The 25,571-nt window shown below is 40.8% G+C and overlaps 2 protein-coding genes across 3 annotated transcripts in view; one reads left to right on the forward strand and one right to left on the reverse strand.

The window, feature by feature from the left end:
- Positions 1–291: 291 nt before the first annotated feature.
- On the reverse strand, positions 292–21,222 carry gabra5 (gamma-aminobutyric acid type A receptor subunit alpha5). Its single transcript, XM_080297997.1, has 11 exons — positions 21,018–21,222; positions 20,772–20,887; positions 19,804–19,888; positions 19,493–19,611; positions 18,691–18,758; positions 17,752–17,972; positions 13,895–13,977; positions 6,970–7,113; positions 4,403–4,555; positions 3,935–4,146; positions 292–2,405 (listed from the first exon to the last, which is right to left on the reverse strand). Exons 3-11 carry the CDS (start codon positions 19,884–19,886, stop codon positions 2,103–2,105), a joined length of 1,386 nt encoding a protein of 461 aa, XP_080154123.1. The 5' UTR covers positions 19,887–19,888; positions 20,772–20,887; positions 21,018–21,222; the 3' UTR covers positions 292–2,102.
- gabrb3 (gamma-aminobutyric acid type A receptor subunit beta3) overlaps positions 5,013–25,571 on the forward strand; it is a 47,530-nt gene continuing 26,971 nt past the window's right edge. Inside the window, exons 1-2 of one of the 2 annotated variants that reach the window (XM_026160179.2) lie at positions 5,013–5,906; positions 23,290–23,337. In XM_026160179.2, coding sequence (XP_026015964.1) covers positions 5,812–5,906; positions 23,290–23,337 — 143 coding nt within the window. In that variant the 5' untranslated portion in view covers positions 5,013–5,811. The remainder of the gene's footprint in view (positions 5,907–23,289; positions 23,338–25,571) is intronic. The other variant, XM_026160181.2, reaches the window with a different exon arrangement.

The following is a 25,571-nucleotide window of genomic DNA, read 5'->3' on the forward strand; positions in this document are numbered from 1 at the left end:
GAGTCTGATGGTGGGGTCTTTCTGTGTGGAGTTTGCATGGGTTCTCTCTGGGTACTCTGGCTTCCTCCCACAGTCCAAAGACATGCAGTTAGTGGGGATAGGTTAATTAGAAACTCAAAATTGCCCATAGGTGTGAGTGCGACTGGTTGTCTGTGTCTATGTGTTACCTGTCCAGGGTATACCCTGCCTCTAGCCCTAAGATAGTTGGGATAGGCTCCAGACCCCCTGGGACCCTGAAAAGGATAAGTGGAAGAGAATGGATGGATGGTAACACACTACAATAAGCAGAGGTCATTATTCATGAGCATTATTTATTGCTTCAGATCATTGCATTTAAACAACAGTACAGTATGTATCTAAAATCTCAAATGAATCCAACAAATGAAGTAGTGGCAGGCCACGCAGGCATAAAGTCACATGATTCTGTTCAGTCTGCAGAACTAACTCTGCTGAAGTGAGTGTAGAGCATGCAGCTGCTGTGGAGGGCATCACATTATATTCTATTTAAACAATAGTACCTTTTAAAAACGGGAAATGGCTTTCTTGCAAAGGGTTGATGAGAAATGTGAAATGTATTTCATATGAAACAAATATAAAGAAAGGGGTCGGTCATCTTAGCTTAGCATAAAGACTTAAAGTAGAAGGAAACAGCCAGATTGGCTCGGCTTGTTTGTTTCATTTTCTTGGAAAACTTAAAGTTTCCTCAAAGTTCGTTTTCCTGCCCGTGAAACATAGACTGTATAGAAAACACAAACCACTATGATGAAACTCCAAAAGCCGACATCAGCTCATCACACATTTCTTTACATGGTAATCTGTAAAGAAATGTGCACAGCTTACAAGCTCCAGGTGCTGCCCTTCAGCAGACTTCCCCAATGTAGCCAATCAGAATGAAATAAACATCATTCCCAGCTCTAGTCTTTATGCTAAGATAAGGTCTGAACACTGGAGAGCGTCACTACTTACTGCACAGAGAGAGCAGCGTTAATCTTCTCATTACACTCTCAACAAGAAAGCAAATAAAATATTGCCAGAATATAAAATTATTCATTTAGCTCATCGGAATTTTATTTAATGTAATGTGATGAGACCCTTGTCACTGAGACCCTCGTCTCTCATGATAACCTGATTAGTTCAAATCAGTCTTTTAATTACATGACAAAGAGTGACTCTGCTCAAAGCAACCAGATATTGGTTAATAATATTTGCAAGTTATTATCAAAGCTTAGAAACAACAAAGTAACCTAAAAAAATGTCAACATCTCTAAAGCTTAAGCTACTTGGATCATTTCCTAATCCAGTCAATAAAGCGCTAGACTAGAGTAATACTGGTGCTGTATATGCTTTACATAGATGAACCTTACTGGCTTAGTGGTGCCTTTCTAAAAGCTGAGCGTATATACATTTTTCCCAAACTACTACCACACTTGCATACATACAGGATTCTCTACACGAGGACTTGGTAACAGAAGCTGCCACTATCACGTTAGCTTTAAATCGTCCCCCGTTTTATAGGACCAACGGAAACAGGAACAAAACAGTAAATGAGAACTCGCCGTACGAAATGGAGAAAGTCAGCGAAAGCAAACAAGAAGCAGAAACGTTCAAGTAAAAGCTGAAAAACTGGCTTTTGATAAATGTAATAGCAGAGGATTTCAGTGCATTCATAATGAGTTATCACACTCTGAAGGCAACATATTAAGCATGGCTATTCATCTGCTTTTAACAAGGAAGCAAATTTCCATGTGCCCGGGCCCAGCTTCGCAATCCCGGACCTCCGGCCCATTTGTACAAAGTTCGAGTTACAAAGGAGAAAAAAGCCGAGTTCGAGTAATAACACAGGTGCATCTTTTGCATAGCATTTGGCTTTTGCTGAGCCATCATCGAATGTAGACTCAAGGAGAAAATATAAATGCCAAATGCCAAAAAATTTAAAAGATCACAATGTGGCAGAAACGAATCAATAACTGAGTGGTAAAGTGTGACAAATTAAGCTTTTTTTAATCATGTACAAACTCTAAGCAAACATGGCAAAATGTTCTTGAAGCAACGCACATGCAATGTTATCGAACTAGCTAAAAAACATGTCAATGACTCAAGGACTAAGGACTTCTCTGCTGATCTCTGCTGATCACTGGCTCCCTATTGAGATACGTAGCCCAGTACACCAGGTTGAAGGTCCCAAACAGCACGGGGAACACTATCCTGGCCATCTTATCAATCTTGCTGACACTGTTGTAAGTCTTTTTGGGGTCTGGCGCCTTGGTTTCAGGCAGTTTGAGCTGGACAGCCGTGCTGTTTGAAATAGTTGAGATGGACGCGTCCTTCGTTAGGTTGGTTGTGTAATTCACACCAGCTGAACAATTGTTGTTTGGCTTCTTAGACAGAGTTAAAGGGTCTTTCTTCTGTAGAGAAGCAAAATAAAACATTGATTCAATATGCATAAGAAAAAGTGGCACATTCATCATTGAACATAATAAAACAGGTGGATAATATCACAGGCACTCACACACATACACAAGAGCTGAAGGTGAACAATAAAAGATGGCTGGTGAGATCTGAAGGCAGGGATCAACGTCCTTGGGCAGTAATGAACTGGCACTGTGCCACAGCACCGGCACACTGAGCAGAGGAGATATTGATCCGGCTTTTTCAACTTCTACGCATCGCCCAATACATCTCTTACTTTATTATTATTTGGGAAATAAAAATTTTCACTGCGCCCCCTTTTTCTTCTCTCTCCCCACAGCAGATGAAAGCACGGTTTGGCATACCGTGAACAAACTTCAGCGTTTCTCCAATTTTATTCCACTGAGGCAGCACTGATAATAACTTATTTAAACATAATTGACTAAAGAAGAAAGCTGTGTAATTGCTCCTCCTAATCGAGCCAAATGTACTGCCTGAACCATTATCTGTATATAAAAGATGGACAAGCAGAAGCTGAAATTCTTCTAATGATCAGCAGGGGGCGATAATTTTCTTTGGGAAAATGACAGAACATTTTATTTGACATATGACCTCAGTAAATGTTTTCTGATGCGTTTATGGTGTCGGGTGCTAGTTTCACGTCAAATCTAACACAGCATAAGTGGATAATGTAAATCATGGTCTTTATTAGAGTCAATATGTACAACAAATCAGTGTCTTCAGTTTCTCTGTCACATCAGCCCCTACCAACCTGTCACTAATGCGGAAAACCAAGATGATGGTCAAAATCAAGTTAAGGCTTCACGCCAGGACCTCATAGACCAACCCAAACCATCACAGTCTTTTATATACAGTTTATGGGCTACACACAAACATGCAGTAAATTTACACACAACGCATTATGTCTTAACTAGTTAGTTTTTCATTCAAACATATCAAGGGATCCCCTAACAGAAGCATGTTGTACAGCAGCGGTCCCCAACCTTTTTTGCGCCACAGACCGGTTTAATGTAAGACAATATTTTCAAGAACCAGCCTTTAAGATGTCGCAGATAAATACAACAAATGAAAATGATACGACTAAGACAAAAACAATTCATAACACAAGGGAAAAGACCCAGAGAAACCGAGTTAATGATAAAAACCTTGAAAACCATAAATTTCACACCCGAGCCTCAACTCTCGCGGCCCGGTACCAAACGATTCACAGACCCGTACCGGTCCATGACCTGGGAGTTGGGGACCGCTGTTTTACAGGACCTTTATTTTTAAATAAAGTGAGCTTGGCTCTATCAAATATATTGAGCTGTAACAACCAGCTGTAACACTGAGAATACAGGCCAACTTTATGTGAGGAAAAAAATCAATTTTCCAGCCTTCAATATTGACTTTAAAAACTACATCAAGATCTGAAAATGTATTTTCAGTTTTCCTGTTCCAAGAATTCCACTGTAGTTAATCAACAAGAATGTGAGTCGAGGGCAGGTTGGAGCACAGCACGTACCTTTGGCATCTGGGCCTCCATTGCTTTTTTCCCATCCCACGCCCAGCTCCTTTTGGTGAAATAATTAACTGTGGCAAATTCAATGAGGGCAGAGAAGACAAAGGCATAGCACACCGCGATGAACCAGTCCATGGCAGTCGCGTAAGCCACTTTAGGCAGCGAGTTTCGAGCGCTGATGCTGAGAGTGGTCATGGTGAGCACTGTGGTCACACCTGGTGGTGCAGAAAACTGGGTCAGTTTTACTCACCACACTTGCTCTTCAGTTTCTATTCCAGCAGATTAAGTCATAAAAACAGGGCACGTATCAAAGTATTAAAGGCAGATTGTGAAGCCGAGTCACAGAAAAAGACATTTAGGAATATTCACTGCACTCATTTCCCAGCTTTATATTCCCACAGCACATGAAATTTGCTAACATTATGTAAAATATCTGAATTCATTTGATTTCTCTCCTTTTTTCAAACGTACCAAACACGGTCCGTGCTGGCACCGATTCGCGGTTTAGCCAAAAGGAAACCTGTGACAGGATTACAGTCATGAAGCAAGGCATGTAGGTCTGAATGACAAAGTAGCCGATCTTCCTCTTTAGGTAAAAGTGAGCCATCATCACGGTGTATTGACCTGTGGAAAACAGCAGAAATTAGCAATTAGTTATTTTAGTTACTCAATTCCGTATTTTAAAGAAAATAACATGGAGTAAAACTGAGCAAAAACTTCTAAACAACACAAAGAAAAGTGGCATTTATATTTAAAATGCTCTTTTATTTGGAAACACAAAACAAAAAAACGAATTAACCAAAAAAAACTTTTGGCCACTTGGGGGCACTGTAACCTGTCAGTGCAACACTTTTAGGATAAACAGTTGCATTAACCTTCTATTTGAAGTCATGTTATTAGCCACCTGAGAATGCTGGTCCAACCTCCCGTCTTCTTTTAGCTTTTGTTCTGGTCTCCACTAACTTTGGTTCTGCCTACCACAGCTGAACCACTGCAGGCCAGAGGTTCCTAACACATAGTTTATAAATACATTTTTCTCACATGTATGTTAGGAGTTACTTGCGTCGGGTATCACGTCTGACCCCTTAATCTCTGAGACCTTTTACCTTTCCTGAAACATGTGGCCTGTGAGCAGTTGCTACATCGTCACTCTGCACTCTGTGCTCTACATCAAACCACCCGACAATGCCCTGGCCATCATCCAAATGTGTGAATTCGATTATTTAAAGAAAAAAGGTTTGTGGGGAACTCATCATATCTCGTTAACCAACTGAAGATTTCATTTGAAGGATTTTTTTATTTTTTTTTCCAAAAATCCTGTTGAGCCATGGAGTCTGATAAACTATAGAAAATCCACAGATGACTGCTGCTTTCTCCTGGCAAAATCCGATTTTTCTGTCTCACTAATCCCTTGTCACAATCTGCATCCTGTATATCTCTCTCTCGCTTCCTCCCCCTCTCTCTCTCTTTCTATGTGCATGCATGCGTGTGTGTGTGTGTGTGTGTGTGTGTGTGTGTGTGTGTGTGTCTCTGTGTGTGAAAGACAGTCCATCCCATTCTGTCAGGCCAGGCCTTTGATTGGGGACGTACATCCTTGCCTTTGCTGAGCGAGAACACTAAAACAGACCTGGATCAGCGGTGATTACAAGCAGGTGCACAGATGACTGAAGCAGAGGGGGGCTGAGAGGGACCGCAGGAAAGTTTTGTGAGATGCAACAACGAGCATCATGTTCTTAATGAAAAGGGCACCTGTGCTGCCTTCGCTCCGAGGACTAGCAGTGAGCAGCCCTGCTCCGTGGTGGCACGGCCGGGCGAACCCCGCTCTGATCTGACCGCCTGCTGGGATTGGAAGTGGATGGAAATCTCCGAGGCGTGAAAAAATGCAGTTGTGGTGGATTTTACTGTTTGGTTTTTGGAGTGTCTGTGGAGAACTGCCATTCATAGCAGAGAACAACGCAGCTATGTTGGTCAACTGGTGAGTACATTTCGAAACCATCTGTTGAGCTTTGCCGCTTTTAATTGTAACCCGGTGTCTTTAACCAAGTGAAATCACAAGTATTCTCAGCTCAGCTCCTGCTCCTCTTCTCACATCATCCTCAGCTTAGCTTGTGAGGTCAAAGGTCATTTCACTGTGAGCACCTTGCTGAGCTATTCTCGGCTTGTTAAAGAGGGCTTGCACCCCAGATTAGTGATACTAATTAAGGACACGATGGCTTTGTGTGTCTGCCCTCTTTAACCAGTCTGAGCTGCAGGGGTGTGTAAAGACAGAATTGCTGTCTATGGCAGAATCTCATCGGTTACTGAGTCTCGGTCTTCCTCCTGTGTAAGCATAGCTGGCTTATTCTTTTTACCATGTAAGAAGCATGTGACGTGCCTCTCGACAAGTGTTCACTTTTCATACACCAGCCAGTGTAAACACCGGCTTGCACCGGCAGATACTGGATCAAGATAGCTATTTCTGTATACATCACACTATAGGAACTCCTCCTCTGTGACAGACTCTCCACCAACAAGCAGCAGAATTGTATTATTGTACTTCTTTACATAACAGAATTAAGCAGATGCCATTTGCCCCCCACCCCACATGCCTCCACTCCAGCAGCCAATCCCTGCGCTGTGACGTCACTTAGTAAAAGCACAACTGATGGGCCTGCAAACGGATTAACCCTACAGACCCAATGGCTCAGACCACGGATAAGTGATTTTTTTTCACCCCCCCTCCCCTTCCCAGCACCATCCTATCTCTTCTCTTTGCAGAGACAGCTGGCTATGTGTGGGAGGCATCCTCAAATCCTTGTGATTCATTCATTGTCTCTATCCTGCTTGATTTGAAAACAGTTTCTTCACACAATATCTTTGGAACACTATAATAACACGGATAATAGGGTGGAAGTGAGGGCTTAACACAGCCTGAAGCTGGGGTATGACCGCTGCAGTAAGAAGGGAAATAACGGCGAGAGCTAAGACGTAAGAGGTCGTGTGTGTGATGCTGTGGGATGGTTCATCTGTAATCTGAGTCCATTTACTCTTCGCTTTACCTCGGCTGGTGTAGATGTCCTCTGTGCCCGCGTCCTGACCAATCAGGTGATACTGGTTGAGCCGGGACCCTTCCTCCGCAACCACCACCGAGTCAGCCGCTTTCTCGGTCCACCTGTAAACCACCTCCGAGACCGGATAAGCATCTAAGAAAACAAAACACAAAGATGTGCAGTCTTTTAAGACTTTGTTTCAATTTTATTTGGATTTATATCAGGAAGTAATTTTATCCAGTTTCATTAACCGCCATGTTCACAGTTGGTTTCAGGGCAAACAAAAAAGGACAGAAAAAAACACTACAAACTTTTAAAACACCATTTAAAGGACTTTTCAACACCTACACATTTCAGATTAGGCGTTGAACGCAATACTTACTGTTCATCAGAGAAAAAAGAACTTATCTGATATTCGCCTGGACTCAGTTTTAATTACATCGCAAAAATATTCTTGAATCTCCCATTTATGAGAAACAGTCCAATAACTAATATCAGTCTTTGCTTCAGGAACAATTCTTTAAAATAACATAAACATCGATAATGTCTATGTCCAGATTTGACCTTTAACCTTCTACATAAACTCCCCGAGTCTTCCAGTTTTATAATAACTGCTGAATGAATTCTTAAGTTGTGATCAAAAACACGATTTGTTTAAAATGTGGACACATGGCTGAACTCATTAACTGCAGGTGAAGAGTGTGTTCATTCTCTGCAGCTTTGTGGAGACTCGATAAAAGACATCGTGATGTTGCTCACTGGTTTTGGAGCTCTACATTCTGAAGCCTCGGTGCTAATATGTTGGCCGTGGTGTTCTTTCGGCAGCAGAAAGTGGCCAAGGCTGGGTACAGAGTTTATAGGAGCGCCACACAGACATGAATGCCTGCTAATTAATTCTCAGTAGTAAGTAAATAATTAAGTAAAATCCTAGAATTCAGTCACCAAAACTGGAGACTTTTTGGACGTGCATTAAACACTACAGCAGCGATGCATGTCTTTGTAGCAGCCTGTAATAACGCTTACTCGTGTCGACTATTTTAGCTGGCTTTGCTACTTAGCTTGTTTTAAACACGGCACTCTGAATATCTGTAATAAACTATAAAACTACCATCAGTGATATCGCTGAGGTGAGACATCTGCACAGAGTCCATCAAAGACTCAAAGAGGTTTGAGATGACTAAACTCCAAACCTCATTACAGAAACTACCTTTATGTTGCCAACATCATTTATATTTCTTTAATTTCATGAATAAAAGGAACTCTGAAGCATGCAAGCGTGAGAGTAGCACAGCTGTTTCAGTGGGTCTGTCATTAACTTTAGTTTGCTTCGTCCTTCCTGTCCGTCAAAGTGAAAAACGCTGAAGTGACTGACTGCTTCTGACGCTTTCAGAAAGGATTCGAATATATTATTAGAACAGAAATAAACGGTCTGCTGAATGAATGTCATGTCATGGATTAAACAACACACTCGCACACATAAGCCCCCCCCCCCCCCCCCCCCCCAAAAAAAAAACCAACAACAAACAAAAAAAAGAACAAAAGTCCTAATGCCACACGAGCCGTCCACCCACGGTGCATGTTCACAATATTATTTTGTGTCCCCTGTGAGCTTTTACTTCCTGTTAAGCAAAGATGAGTTTGATAAATGACATGTTACGTGAATGAAATTATGTAAGAGCTGCATTTTTAGTCACGTCAATGTTCAGATACAGGTGCTGTTTAACAGGAAAAGCTATGTTTACTTTACTCCTTGTCAGGTTTATCTACCGATGATTTTGTGGAGTTTGTTTTTAGTTAGCTTCCTCTCTCTTTCTCCTCGCTCTTTTGTATCTTATGTCCAAATTTGCTTCGTTTTTATTTTCTTAACTTATTTCAGCTGCGTCTTTTTTTTTTTTTTTTTACCTCTGGTGTATGTACAGCCTCAGTCTGAGTCAGAGTGTCTGTTTGTCTTCCTTATAGTTGCACCTCCATTTGTTTAGCTTCTGTCTGAAAATCCTTCATTTTTGTTTTCTATTCATTGTGTCAAAAGCTACACTTGCAAAACATTTTTCTTAATTTATCACGAAAGTGTCCTCATGATGAAAGTCAGTTACTTAGCTAAAATAGTGATAATACCAGAGCTCTTTGAAAGAAAAGTCACCAGTGTGACTTCATTACACAGAGATTAAGTTGAAGTCGCTGTCAAGAGCTCGTGTGTGGCTCTAACATAATCGCCCTGATGTTATATGTGGCACAGTGAGGGGGATTGCTGTGACACGTCAGACTCTTCCTTTTGCTGCCACTACCTCTTCATCCTCGTGCATTTCAAGCTCAATCTTTCATTCATAGCTTCGTTTTAGAAACAAGTGAACTCTGCAAAACGCAAAGGCGGCGATCCCACGCACGATCCCAAGTACAAACTCCACACGTACTGTACAGTAGATGCATCTGTGTGTCTTTCTCTCTCAGTTGTACCGCAGTGCAGAATCCAATCTAACAGTGTTGCACTAATCCAGCAACTGTGGTGTTAGAAGACTTCACTGTAATTTAGATTGACCCCAGTCAACCAGGCTGTGGATTATCGTCTTAAAGAGGCTCCGCGTTGCCTCGAACGAATCTTTGTACATCCGAGTCACAGAATACATTACGCGCTGCACCTACTGTAACACTTCACCCACACTTAAACAGTTCAGAGAGCTTTGTCTGTAGATCGAGGCTTATACACTTGTTGGGAGACAAAAGACCTTTATATAATGACTAAGCCATTCATTGCTCTAAAATAGAAAAAATGAACTTTAAGCCAGTGTCATCACAGACTGAGGGTTATATATGGCACTTTGCTCAAAACCGCTTTCTGCACAGGCTGAAAAGGAGTCTGTGCTTTTTTAGAGAGTTTCTTAAAATATAAAAACGATTCAGAAACAACAGCCACAACGTCGCTGTTTTCCATCCTGCAGGTTGGAGGACTGTCACCTCGTTCTAAAGACTGACCTCAGAGTTATCATTAAAGTGGAGAGAAAGCCCAAGATACCGTAGATCACACTGGTTATGAGTCTGAAAGAGGTCGCTGCTTTAGACTAAAAGTATTCTTGAAAATAAAGTTAAGCCACAAACTGTCATCTTTTACACTCTTTCCAGTCTTCAAGCTAATGGTAATTCCCCAAATCAAACTACACTGCAGTCTGGAAACTCTAAGTAGCACTTTTTGCATATTGGCTTTCGTAATGAAAACTCACCCTTTTCTTTTTCCATAAATCTTTATGATTGAGTTCCAGTTTCTTTGTTTGTATCTGCTATTTACTAGAACTTACTCACTGTCGGAGCCTCAAGTGGGCGTTCAAGGAACTGCAGATTTTAGCTTTCTTTTTTTTTTTAAGCCCCAGGGGGTGTTGGTTGTTTACAACAGCGTACCTTAAAGGTCAGTGTGAACAAACCTAAAAACAGGTGAAACACTTCCGTTGTGTCAACCCTGATACACTACAGTTCTTAATGACAATGTATGCTCACAGTGAATACACTTTATTCTCTGTAGCCACTTCTACATAACACAACAAACACACAAGACAGCAAATAGTACTTTAAAAAGGTTAAATATGAAAATTTTCTTGGCCACTCATTTCTCTTAAAATAATGCAAAAAATATATATTGTTTTTATGTTATTGATTTACAGATATGTAGGAAGATTTGGACCTGATTTGGTTCACCAGCTCGTTCCACATAGTAAAAAACATTTTTATTTTATGGTAACTATGAGAGAAATTCAAACATTTATTACAAATATCAGCTATAAAGTTTAAAAAAATGTTATTGCATTACAGCTGTTGCAACAAAACCACAAACCTTACTGCTCATCACAGTCGGCGAACAAGCTCAAACACTCAGAAACTTCATCTGTAAAACATCTTTACATACAGGAAGTCACTGTACATGTGGCCCATAAAGCAGCCAGTGTACTTCAGACATGCCTGAGAAAATCAGAGAGACCCAAAGGGTTGAAAACACTCATTACCACTCAGACGGGTGGTGGCGAGGCCACTAGTCTCGTGTGAGGCTGAACCGGATGTCTTAAGTATATTTTAAGCATAGGAGATTTCTTTATTAAAAGACCCAAACATTGAGACGCTTCTGCATAAACTGCAGTGTTAACGGGAGCTGTATATCACAGTAATAGAATCAGGCCTACGTCTGTCTAAAACCTATACAGATACACGTGGACATATAAATACATTTATTAGTAACCAAATTAAAAACATCCTTTTCAAAGGTTTATGTCATATTTTCAGTTTAACTGTGACTCTGTTCCCTGTTTCGGTCCTGATAGTGTTTTCTGCCCATCATTAAGTGCAAAAAAGAGACAAATGAAAGTAAGAAATCATCCTGATAAATGTGGTTTGTGTGCATATATCTGAACATGGAGCACTTCTATTTATCACCCAGAGTGTAATCTAAAATTAGAAAAAACAGCCTTTCAGACTGAGTAAGAACGTTCGTCTTACTTTGTTTTGTATTTGCATTTCGGTTCATTTACAGGTGCATGAATGATCTGAGCAATTACTTCAGCTGTGAAAAATTGAGACGCCGGCAAGAACACGACTCCAGATTAGCATTTTCCCATGCTAACACTCAAACATGAGGACAGAATAGTGTCGCAAGAGTCCAGCACGCTAGCGTGCCATGTTAGACTTTTTCTTGTATTATGATGTTTTTTAACGGCGTTTTTACTGAGGTACAAATAAATCTTTGTAAATTCAGGCAAAAAGAAACCATCTGTTATGGCGAGTGAATTGTAATTAAGGCTGTACGACAGTTGGCACACACACTGAGATTGTGAATCGACTGCTGTAGACGAAAACTTCACCAGAATTGTCGGCTCTTTTTCAAAAGTTGGTTTGGAATTTTGGAAGTCGTATGTAAGGAGGTACACTAAGAGAATCAAAGAGACTACAGGTGTAATGTGACTAAAACAAATTAAGATATATACGCATGGTCACGTGGCCACCAGTGTGACCACAAAACAAGACCTGCGTGTTGCTCTGGTGTATTTACATCAGGTAAAGGCTTTCTGTGCATCACACACTTCCTTTAAATTGTGTCACAGCGATGAGCGACAGCAGGCACACAGACACTGGTGGTTGTACAGTTCAGTCCATGAAAGGTGATTAACACAACAGCAAAGGAAAGGTCTACTGTAGCTTTGAAAGCTTTGAGCTCACGGGTGAGTGCTGTCCATTAGGTCAGAGGATTAGCTTGGGTTAATGGAGTTGGAGAAAACAGGATGTATCGCACGTTAACTTTTACAGCTCACAGCCTTTCACCTTCATCACGATAGATCACAACTTAGCAAAGCTACAATAATACATACTGCAGCCACACTTCCATCACTGCTTTTGTTGAGCTTAATTATTTGTGTTATTTGGACAGTTTGGAACGATTTCCACTTATTTTATTTTTGTAGTTAATACTGATGGTTAACATAGCTTTCAGCCTTTGATGGGTTTTCACATTTTTCCATTCAAGGATATCAAATTTTAAAAGAATCTTCACAAAATTAAAGAGATTCTGTTGCTTTTTTGTTACAACTTTTATTGTCAGTGTTTTTTCTTTGTGTATTTGCAATGAGCTGCTGTATGCAATAGACTTTGTCTGTTACACTAAATCTGCAAGAAACCAAGCAACTAGTGCTGTATTTAAACTTACATAATTAATTTAAAGTGGCGCTTTTATGCATTTCCTTATTTCCTGTCATAAATCTTCTGTTCCAGTGGACACTGGCATTATAAAAAGGCTCAGTATTTACACACAAACCCCCTGTGAGCCCAAAGCTTCGCCTGCCAACTGATCTCAGTTCACTCATTTCATCACGGGTGTTATACTGTTGGATCTGTGTGATGTCAGTGAGAGTAGATACATGGCCATTCCCCTTACTTTCGGTTTTAACCTTCTGTTTATGACTGACAGCCAATCAGAGCAAAGCTCGCTTGCCTTAGAATGGAGAGGAGGGGTAGCACTAAGGTCCACCTTGATATGAGGAAGAAAACCTTGATCTGTGAATCATACAATATTAAAAATATGGAGCTAAAAATGAGAAGAACAGCTCCTCTGTGAGGAGGTTTCGATTGTCAGGGATCCCTGATGGACTTCAAGTAGAGTTCATCAACTTCACAGCAGTTGTTCTCTTAATTAGCTGCTGCGATTATCCCTGCACTTGGTTTCACCTGCCGGTAAGGTGACCAAAGTAGCTGTGGGAGCAGCTAAGTGTCAGCATGCGGCAAGCGCACTCATGAGGACTGCGATCACTACGTCATGTCAGTGGCAGGGAAAGCCTCAAATGCTAATCTGAAGCTTACAGAACAGGAGCTCCCCAGATATTTTTGGACCGTGTGAGACAAGCTGACTAACATAGAAGTCACATGGAAGGTGGCGGTTTGGCGGTTCATGTGCAAAAGTATGTCCAGATTTCTAAGGTTACCTTGGTGGTAAATTTAGATTTGGTGTGTGTGTTTATGTCTCTAGCTGCTTCCAGTGTGTGTGCATGTAGGGTAGCTGTTTCAGAAATTTCACCATTAAATGTAGCCGAGCCAGTGAAGGGTGCAGAGGAGCAGCCCTGACATGTTGATTAATGGCTTCATCAGGAGGAGTGTGTCAGTGTCTACATGGCTCTCCTGCACCACCGCAACAATAGCTTTACACCTGAGGGACACGGCCTGTCAAACGCACTAACGTTCATCCGTCCCTATGCCCTCTGCATGGAGAAAAACACTGAAACCGATGCCATGTCAAAACTACATGCTGCTTTTCTTTCTGGTGTACCCCCTTTTTCGAAAAGTTTGCTAACTATTTTAACATCACTCTAGTTCCGGATGCTGACATAAAACATTTACATCACACCTTTTCCTGTATTATTAAAGACTCATTATGTGCAGTGGGCATTTGCTTGAAGGTGCATTTACTTACAGCTTCCAAATTTAAGGGGACAAGCATGAGCATCCATTGGAAAGTCCTCCAGCTGCATGGGACATTCAGCAGAGATGGTAAGCCTGAAAGAAAAAGGCAGAAAATGAACTGACTACATCATTATCATGATCACCTCGTTCACAATTAAACACAACCCCTTATTATAAATTGTGTTTAATGTTGTAAACAGCCATTTATAAACAGAAATCTCCCTTTGTCTTCATTAGTGTCTCAAATAATTAACGGTAGAGCGAAAAGCAATTTTCCCAGTGTAGAGCAAAAAGCATCTGAACCAGCAGAGGGACCCGTGATGAGCTTTGGTCTGTGGAGAAAGGATGCCACCTGTCTGTGGGAATACAACAATGCACAAATGAAGCTTCAGTGGAAATAAAAACGGGGAAACAAATGAGCTCATGTTGGATCTAAAGTGTGAACACAGCTCAGCCACACAGGCAGCCAATGGACCACCAGGTCTTATATAACACTGCCATCTGCTGGTCACATGGAGAACAATGAGAGCTGCTACTATTCAAATGAATGCACCATGGTAACAGGACGTGCTATATTTGACATATTTTCTATTTCAGTATACAAATCCTGTGATCACTTGATTAACTTGATTTCTTGTGTACATTCACCTTGTTTCTACTTTTGTATTTGGGGGCGTTGTTTGACGTTTCTTGGTTGTAGTCTAGTTGTGACCATTTAGGAAAGTTTACTAAACTTTGCCCCACGGCTGCTCCTGATCTGCTTGCCTTCATCTGTATGACCCAAACGTTGGATTTGCTCTCTCTGGTGTATTTTTGTCTTACTTGGTGATCATTACAATTCCAGGTGTGGTTGTGACTCTCACATTGATTTAAATAATGGATCATAGTATGTTTTCCACCAAGAATACCTCACAAACAGGGCCGTCAACCTCCGTTAAGTGTATGAATCACATTCAGTCCAGTTGATCTGTGCAACCATTTCAAATATCTAATTTTCCCTTTCTTGAGTAAAAATGTGTGAGTTCACTCGCATTTAATGAACCCCTCTTTTATGAAACAGATGATCAGTCTGCTGCGAGTACATGTGCAATTTATCGCTCATAGTTGATCTTGAGAGGTGTCAAACCTCCACAAATCTAAGGAATTATATATCTAAAAAAACACAAGACTCAAGACTCCAACAACACACTGAAATCTACAGATGTGGATGTCCATATATTTTTATAACAGTGCTGATATTATTTAAAACATGTGCTTATTAATCACATTAAAATAACATATTCTTATATTGTTATACAATATTACTTTTATTTCACTTTTAATACTTTGACACTTGCGCATTAAACATTGTAACGCAATGCAAAGTCTCGATTCAAATGTGCAACGACACCTGCTCGGTCTTGTTGTGCTGAGCAAACTGACGGCAGACAAAACTAAAGAAGATATTTCTGCAATATTTTGAAGTTACTGCAGTTACTTTATATGCAGTACAATATCAAATTAAAGTTCATTTTATTTTTTCCTCAAAGTTTTTAGTTTTGCCACCAATTTTTTTGCAGCAAACGTTAGTTTTGAGTTTTAGTTGACTGTCATAATCCTGCACAGCAGAAGGATTTCTTCATTTTGAACCACATCTGCTGTCTCGGTTGTTTCGTGTGAATAAAATCCACACGGCACAGAGCACGAGCCTCGATGTGAGAGAGAGAATCAAAGATGAATACAGATAAGCTTGGGATTCACTGAATACATCACAGAGCAAAATATACTTTCTAAAAAATTGTCACTGCTCGCTGTGTCTGAATAGGACCCCCTAGTGGTGATTGTGTTATATTGTTACAGCCGATTATCTGACTGGAGGAGTTGAATTTAGGTTTTGTTGTTATTGAAACATGCGACATATGCTGGAAAATATAGTTGTCCTTCTTTTCAGTTTTTTGCTTCACTCCTTTCTTGAACAGAGAATAACATCTTTATGGATTTATAAACCAATCTGTCTAAATGACAGCTCTGAAAGCAAAAACATGCATTAACTATCGTAGTCAAAGGAGCTTGCAAAGAAAAGCGTCTGGACTTTAAGTTGCTTGAAGACGTTTCACCTCTCATCCGAGAAGCTTCTTCAGTTCTAAGGTCAAATGGTGGAGAGTCCCAGATATAAACCTAGTGGGAGTGACCCCCCACAGAGGGACAAAAGGACCCCCTGATGATCCTCTAGTCGCCTGAGCCAAGGTGGGAAACTGGGCGTGGGTCCCAATCAGCCAGAGTTTCGGGTGTGTTCATTGTGAAACCTGGCCCCACCTTATCAAGCGAATTCCTGAGGTCAGATGGCCCAGGATGTGAGTGGGCGTTAAGGCGTCTGGGAAGGGATCTCAAAACTGGATTATAGATGGCAGACAGTTGGTGTCGTAAACCCCCGCCTCTGTTCAAAGATGGTCGCTCACAGAGTCAGCTCGCTGACTGAGAACCTTCACAGACATGCATTAACTATCACTTTTCATGGCATTAAATAGATGGAAAACTTGAGAAAGATTATTGATAAAACAGTTTAAATAAATTAAACGTAAGGTAAAAGCATCACTAATATTATCCTGGTATTGTTTCTGCTGATTGCCATGTCAGCACTTACAGTATCGGTACAACAGCAGGTGTTTAATTCTGTCCTGTTTTAGATTAATTACTCCTAAGTGAATCATGTTTGACACACAGCGTTTTGTTTTGAGACTTCTACATCATCAGATCATTTAGTTAGTCAAACACATACAGATGTTAATAAATCATACTGACCAATAAAAAGAGTGCAGGTAAATTACCAGATGATTAAAAGGATGACTGATGCTTTCACTATGTTATTTCACCGAGGTCCATGTTATTGGATTATTAGGAAGTTATTGCGTGTTTTGGGCCATATTGTGCATAATGTGGCATTGCACTGTCTGGAAGAAACCTTCATGTTTCTCTAAGGGCACTGCACACTGCAGAACGACGAACGCAGGAGAGGAGAGTAAGACATGGCTAAAATGTTCCGCTAATAACCTCGTTCCCAGAACACAAATGCATTAATGGGCTGCCTTGAACTCGTTTCTAATGGCTCGTAGCGTTGGAAAATGTGCTGTAGATTTGTAGCAATTTCAAAGTAAGAGGATCGATAATGATTTTTGACACGCAGCCATGTCCATTTCCTCAAACTTCCTTTGTTAATATTTGATTTGCAGGATTTATTGACCTGATAAGATGATGACGCAGCACTGAAATGAAAGTGGATGTAAATGAGATGGTTCTATCTAGAATACATTTCTTTCCACAGCACAGAGTCTAATGTATTATGCATCCACAAGCCATTCTCTGAACTAATAATGAGTGGATTAGTATGCTTTATGCAAGGAAAAAATCTCTTTCCAGTTGTTAAGGCGGCACAAACTGAGAACAAGACGCATTCTTGAACTGTATGCATCCTTTGAAAGAGCCAGAGCATGTGAAATCTGGGCTGCGAACAGCTCGTGCTGTTTTCAAAGTAAAGCTTTCTGTGACGTGGTGACAGAGTTAGTTAATAGTAGAGGAGAGAACAGAGCACTGGGTCAAAGCAAACATTTCCAGTTCCCCTGACCTCCAGTTTACAGTGTGAGGACAACATGATGACGCATCAATGCACCACTGAGACACAGAGTATAAATGTGTGGGCTGTATTAGAGCAGCGGGGGTCTTAAAAACCATTACCAAAGGAATATCGCAGACTGATAGAGGTTTCAGTCATCGCTCCAGGTTTAATTGGATTATACAATATCTTTAAACATGGCTAGCCAGCTCTTATGAGTCAAGGTTTGTAATGTAAGACTGGCTGGAAAAGAAATGCTTTCAGTTCAAGCTGCTTACCTCATGGTGTAGAGAAGAGTCCCATCATCCTTCAGCCGCAGCAGCTTGTTAGGTGTAGTCATATTATGTGCAATGGACTTTTTCCCGTTGAGGAAGAAGGTGTCAGGGGTCCAGATGTTGCTGGCTAGAAGATTATTCAGGGCAAGCATTTCCATCGGGCCTTTGAAGCAAAGTCGCTCATCCTTCCAGCTTTGGCGGAAGAATACGTCGATGGTGTATTCCTGCAGGAAAACAGCTCAGACCCATGAATATGAGAGAAGTCACGTATGCATCTAAACAAATTGATGGAATAAAGAAAGTTTATGATGATTAACTAGTGCTCAGTCATGAAATTGTCTGTTTCTCCTACAATAGTTCAACAATAGTTCACAGTTCTTACAGGAATTGGTACATTTTGTTCATATATTTTGTGAGGTTTTTTTTCACTCCTTTTTGCATAAAAATGACTAAAAACTGTGATTAGAAGATTATGGAATATTTGCTTCAGATAAAGGAAACAGTATTTGGCATGAGAAACACAAACAAAGCCAATAAAAAGTCATCCTTTGTAAAATATAACAGAGTTACGTGTGATCGCACTCGGGCTCATTTGAGGGTTAAGAAGGAGCAGCAGAGTGATTAGTGAAATCTAACATCATGCAGCTTAGGTTCAGGTGTGATCCCTTCACCAAGCTGAATGTGTGATCGTTGCCTTTTATTGGTGTGTTCAACAACATTATGCAAAAATCAAGCCATATTTCCTGAATCGTGGTTAAGAGGTGAAAAATGGAAACATTTAAATCTGTTCAATTCTGGCACAATTTGGATCACTTTCTTCAAACCTGTGGAACAGGACGGTAAAAAAGTAGACTTGTAATTTCTGTAATTAAAGTTCTGATAAGGCCAGGTTTTTAACTTAAAATATGTATGCATTTAGTATATTTGCAGTGTGATTATTACCATTTCGGTGTCAGAGACCGGACCAAAGCTGGTGACAAAGATGTTGGTTTTGATCTCCGTCACCTTCTCTGTAAGAAAACACAGAACACAGTGAGCCTCCAGAGCAGACATCAGCATCCACAACATCATCTGGTCTAAATATGAGGGACTAGGTTCTTGCTTCTTTGGGCAGAGATTAAAGTTTAACAGGCCAAATCTCTAATTTCATTTTATCTGAAAAACTAATCCAGTGTGACATTTGGGTTTGTAAAATTTAGGTTCTTCCACAAAAAATAAATAAATAAAAATAAAATTAAAAATGGCATATCGTGGATTATTTGATGGGGTGACTGCAGTCCATCTTTTGAAAAGTCACTTCATCTCTGCTATGTTTAATACTGTTTAAGCCACGGTAAGATTTTTATGCCTGCATATTGTTCAGTAATTAATGCATGACACCTTTGAAGCTGGGCCAGTGGGCATTCTCTATATTTTAATGTTTATGTGTTTACACATCAAACCAGATTTTTGTTTTTCAGTTTGATAAATATAATTTATGGGAACTTAACTTTACAGTCGCTGCAGAACAAAGGACCCACCGTCCAACCAGAGATGAAGTGGTTCTCTCAAGGTCACAGTAGCACGCTGCATACTTCACAGTGCCATTAAATCATACTTAGCTGAGGTCATAACAGCTCGTCATGTGTCTCGTGAATACAGACTAATTTTCTGGGCCGAGCAGAAGGCAGATGTTGCGGTGCGGAGCATTTTTTCTCTGAGGGGAGAAAATTTGTGTCGAGGTTTAAACATTCGCTGGGCTTACCTCCCAATCCGGGCCGGAGTCTGTTGTCGTAACCATCCAGAAGTCCGTCCAGGATGCGCGTGAAGATGGTAATATTGTCATTTAATTCTGCCTCTTTTGGAGTTATCTCCTGGGAGAAGCTGGAGGAAACACAGAAACAGAAAGCTGATCCTGGACACGGGTGGATTAGAAAAAAAAGGATGTCATATAAACACCTTTAACTTTCTGTAAAATTATTTAAAAATATTGAACAATCAATTCCTATTTATTAAGCAATGAGCTGTGAAAAATGTGCCATTACAGTGTGCTAACATTAAGAGTCAGTTCCTTACCTCAGACGGCAGGTGATGCTCGCAAGCAAGACACAGAACCACAGACGCCTCATTGCAAAGCTGCAGCACATTCCATCGCCCATTCCTGAAAAAGACACACACGCAGTAGTTTAAAACTTGAATACCTTTTTTTATTATTACTGCCAGGGCTAACTCTTAGTTCAAAGTAATCAGAACTTAGTTCCGTTTGAGAGCTTTTGAGATGTGACCTTGTTGGCACATCATGTTGCCTTTTTTGGCAGAGGAAACTAAGTCAAATATTAGATGATCTGCACACTGTCCCCCAGAAACTCTGCACTCACTCCAAGCCTATGGGTTCAATAAATCTTTAACAGCTCCACTACAGGAAATGTGTGACAGAATCAATTCAGCATCTCGCAGTGCAGTGGCCATCAGCCTTCCTAAACACTAGGCAACATCTGTAAGACATGCAGATGTTCAGACCTTCAGCGGAGGTGTGACAAGAAAAAATGAAAAGCTGATAAATATCCAGTGCAGCTTTCACGGCTCAGACATGCAAACAGTGAGTTCCTTCTTTGTTGGAGCCCCTCTATACCCACCCATCTCACTGCAAAAGCCTCTGTTCAAAGGACTGGCGCTGTGTGAGCTCTGCTGCGTGTATATCCAGGTGAAATGCCTCCACCTGTGCTGCATCTACAAGATTCCTTTCTGCACCACAGCTGGACTCTTTTAACCCGCGTCTGTGTTGCTGTGACTGAAGGTACTCTTCACTGAATCATCTGAAGTCCGACACAGATCTCTACAAGCTGATTAAACTCCCGTGAGGAGGACGGTGTCTGCGGGTCCTTCGTAATCAGCAGCAGCAGCAGCAGCAGCAGCAGCAGACCTCGGGGATACTCTTTTCTTTTCTAGCCTGTTCACTAATCCGTGCTACTACATCTCATACTGTAGTGGCCTAAAATAACGCGGTGCTGCACAGGAGCCGAGACGCAGTTACCAAAGCTTACCACACAAGACGATGCGCAGTCAAACTTCTCCGCAGGTCTCTCACACACACGCAGACTGCACTGTTCACAATTTGGCATCAATTCCTAAGGCCGACACCTCCATCCGCGCACAATAACTGTATGTTGGAAAGAGAGAGGAAGAAGATGTGGACTGACTTCACTGTCAGCGAGCTTTATTTCTCCCCAGAGCGATTAAAAGGTTGGCAGCGAAAAAATAAAGGCTTCCCAACACTTGTGCTGACTGACCATCCTTTAGTTTGGTCTCCGAGGAGCCGCGAGCACAAAGCCAGCTTAGCAAAAAATCCAATAGTGTATCCAAAGGAAAAGCTGAGTGCAAATGTAGAGTTTGGTGCGAAATGAGCAGGCGAGCGTGCAGAGAAGCGGGAGGATGTGTGGCCAGTGAGCGGAGGAGAGATGCTGTAGAGGGATGAGAGACGGAGAGGGGAGGGAGGGGGAGGTGGCAGAGGGAGGCAAAAAAAAAGAGGCAAAAATCAAAGTGTCCGTAGTAATAATCCACAGCATGAGAGCCATCAGCAATATTAGCCGTAAAAGCTTTACTTATTTAATGTGAGGTTAAAGCTACACAAACAGAAGTGGCTTATTTTCATTTCAACGCTGTTCTATTGTTTTAACAGGCAGCTGCACTCATGGTATACTGCACTGATCTACTGCTCCCCTCCAGTGCTCTAGTGTATTTGCAAACTACAAATTATTTGTATTTTATCAACATCCAGTGACATCCACCGTACCCACTGTATCTAGACTGTAGTAAAAAGAAGGATGCGTCTACTTCCAATTTATTTATTTAAAAGGGACAATGCAGTTCAACATAGTTCCAATATAGAGCACGAAACTCTGCAATGCTGCACATCACAGTTTATAGCTATTGCTCATTTCCAACCCTTGTCCCTCATTATATATAATACATTTATACTATGTTACAACATTTAGTTACATAAAACCGTAATATATCATCAATATAATATAAAACTATCAAAAATTCGCAGTGTAAGATAAACCTTTTCTCTGTTTTTATAGTGTGTTTTTTTCCGAGTCTGAACAGTAAAGCTGAAGCCCCATGTTTCAAAAGGACAGCAGAGGGCGACTCTTTTTGGTTCGTCTATAGAAGTCTTTGTGAAAAAAGAGCCTACTGCTATCAAAATCTGACCCAAGTAAAGACTTTCCCGATGAGTTTATGTTCTCAGTCACCATTTCCATATTTTATTAATTACAATAAGATTTCCACTTTGTAAATTATGGCCCCAGTTAGAATGAAAAAGAGCAATCAAGCTAACTCTCCTTTAGGGAGGACCCTTTTAGATAAGTTGTCAACTTAAAAAAATTAAAACTCAGTTAAATAGCCTCATTAAGAAGTCTAGTTTATTTTGTATGCACAGAAGCTAAAATATACATTTAGTGTCCGTTTCTGTGCCCCACATACTAAAAATCAGATTCAAATAAATAAAATGAAACAAGTTAAAGACGCAAATGAGTGAAACAGAAAGTAGAGATAATCTAATATAAAAACTAGTACAAATGGATTGAAATCCATGCAGTATGGCACAGTTTCACAGTCATCACATCATGGTGACAGTCAACATGCTCACCTGAAGGCTTCATAAAAGGACCTTACTAACCAAGGGGTAGCGTCACAGGGGCTGCATCCATCTTTTATATACAGTTTATCACTGTACGGGATAATACAGGATAATACGGGATGATACGAGACTGTGAATTATGAACTGAACAATTGTTTTTGATTTGTCTTGTCAAACAGTATTGCTTGAGAATGGTTTGCATGAATTTCCAACAGCTGTAGATACCCTGAGTGTAGAGAAACCTGGAAAACGATGGTGTTGGCCTCAGCCTTGTGTTATGAGATTCAGAAGCATTACACTGACTGAAAACCATTTGAATGGTACGTTCTGGTACTGCTTACTGATTCAGAAGTCATTTCTTTAATGTGGGATTTTGTGTATTTATGCTTTAGTCGGTTGTGCCTCTCACTAGTGTTTTGTATTAATGGCTCGATTCATGTGCTTTATTGCTTTTCAGTGTGCTTACTTACATGGAGGAGGCAGTGGTTAAAAATAAGCCATTTAGTTTGGACTGATGCTTTCTCCATTTCTCTGAGATTATTGTGGTCCTGACCTAAGTGGGACATTTTAAAAACTGGGTCCCGGTTTGGTGGTTAGTGGTCCAGACTACTTGAAGAGACAACATGTCACTCTGTGCTTCTCAAGGAGGCACAGAGAACCCTCTACGACAGGAATCTGCATTTATTTCAAAGGGTTACGGTCGACTTACTTCCAAATGACTGGGTTATTTTAAATTCCACAACACAAGTACAAGTAGAAAGATTGGCTTGTGATACTGCAGCAACAACTGGTACTTGCGTGTTTCTAACAATGTGCAATAAAACTGGATCGGGAACAAATCTCCTGTAGGGACATGGAACGAGTCTGTAAAAGTCACCGTACTCACACGGAAAGTAATCTTTTCTTTTCTGTGTTTGCAGGAATGCTGTTGATGGAAACAAAAAGCTGTATGCCATCTATGATACAAGGTAAGAATCAATCCCTAAACACTGCTTTCTTGAGGGCTGCAACAAAAGGGAAACTTTATTAGAAAAAGTTGCAGAGTGTTCATTCTGAAAAGTGGCAGAAAACCAGAGCGGCTCTCTTGAATAAATAGGAGAAATCTTTTGGTAGGCGTCCAACTAAAGCACAATCTCATTCCCTGCAGCAGTATTGAACTTCTTCCTCTACGGCAAACACTGGAGCAGAGAGGGAAAAAAAAAGAGCTCAGTGAGCATTTTCATGAAATCTTCGCTAGAACAACTTAAACTGATTGGCACTCGTGGGGGTGCGAACATTGTTTTCATTAACAAGTAAGGCTGAGTCAGATCTTCTAAAATTAGCATTGAGCTTTTAGATCTCCAACCTGCTTTTACCCTGTAACCAAATCTGGAAAACCTAAGACAATTAGACCTGCACACTCCACTACTTAAACTTAGCAACAAGCACTGTGTTCAAAAGTGGTCGTTTTGGAGTATCAGTAAGTGCTAATGCACAGTACAACATTAGCATTAGCATTAGCATGTAGTAGCTGCAGTAAAAAAAGCAAGCTTATCAAAGCAGGTGAAGCACAAAATACTGAGGGACTGAGTATTATCAGTTTATTGTTGTAAGCAGCTGGTGGTCATTCTCCACTCAGGTGCTTTTAAACCATTGCAGAAGATGAGGCCGCACCAGTAATGATGACTTGAATTATTTCAATCCAAACTCTTCAACCTTTTCAAACCTTCATAATCTTCACCAAGTACAATTTTTTTCACATTTCTATTCAAAAAGAAAATGAAACTGTGTTGTTAAAAATTTGCATAAAAATGGAAATGCACCTTCTGCTAATCAGATAGTTATTAGCTACAATTTTCCAGGTTAGCAAGTGAAACTGTAGCATGTGCATTGATCTTGGTGAAGAAAACTCCATAAACAGTAGCAAGCAGATGACACGGGATCCTATGGCTACGTCCACACTAATGTGTTTTCAAATGAAAACGCATTGTTTTCTCTCCGTTTTAGCCTCCCGTCCATACTGAGACGGCGTTTTCACTCAAGGAAAATGCCGCGTTTTTAAAACGCTCTCGAAAACGCATACATTTGAAAACGGTGCTTTTGCATCGCAGTGTGGACAGCAAAAACTGAGACTTTTTGAAAATGATGACACATTTTAGTCATGTGATGCAGTCAAGTAACCAATTAAACTACGATAGCGGAGGGCAGTACACAGCAGTGGTTTTGTTTGCTCTCAATTTTGACAGCCCTATTAAAGATTAATATCAGTTTGTACATGCTCCAGATAGCTTTTCTTCAAATTCTTTAATTCTCACTCGCTTTTGCAACTTTGTACTTTTGTGTTACTCGCAGCAACAACTCCACCTCATCGTTAGTCCATTTAAAAAACTCGGTGCTTTTCCTCGACATTTTGTTGCAACGTTTCAAAGAGCCGGACAGTAAACAAATGGCAGACAGAAATGAGGCAGGTCAAACCGTCTTGCGTTTCATGCATGCGCAGTACTGGAACATAAGCGTTTTCAGTGTGAACGCACAACTCTGTGAAAACGACTGAAAATGATAGTGTGGTCGCGGAGCGTTTTCAGACAAAAACGCCGTTTTCAAATCTATCCAGGCTAGTGTGGACGTAGCCTATGTTAGGGTGAAAAGTACTTGTGGTGCTGAACTGAACTGTTGCTACCCAGACAAAGGAAGCAGCTTGGAAAGCAACACCCATGTTGAGAATTATCACACCTAGAATTGGACCAATAAATCAACATAAGGTGCTAGCAAGCAGTTGCTCTGTTGTGTGGTGATTTATGGATTTGTTTGAGAAGTGAAAGGTTTCTAGTTCAAGTCCAGCCAGACATTCAAGGCTCCTTTTCGGTTGTGTCAGGAAAAGCATAAAACATGCGTAGCTATCTGCTGTGTTGATAAGTAACATTTAGCATCAACAAACATATGCTTATCTTTTACCTGGTTATGAATGTCTCACCATGCTATGACACTGCATTCCACTAGGGCAGCGTCATAGTTATTTCTGGCATTCATTAATACTTTGATTAAAAAGGAGAGAGCAATCTGACTAACAGACTAGTCTAAAAAAGAGGGAGAAAAAAACCCCAACAACCCCGCATTCAAAGGGGGGGGGGGGGGGGGGACTGTGAGATTAGTCAGTTAAAGAAATGGGCAGGGGTCCCCCGACCTCAGCACACCCTTCAGCACGCCACTGCGTCTGAGCGTA

The sequence above is a fragment of the Astatotilapia calliptera genome, chromosome 23 (assembly GCF_964374335.1).
Source record: "Astatotilapia calliptera chromosome 23, fAstCal68.1, whole genome shotgun sequence".
In the NCBI taxonomy this organism is placed as follows: domain Eukaryota; kingdom Metazoa; phylum Chordata; class Actinopteri; order Cichliformes; family Cichlidae; genus Astatotilapia; species Astatotilapia calliptera.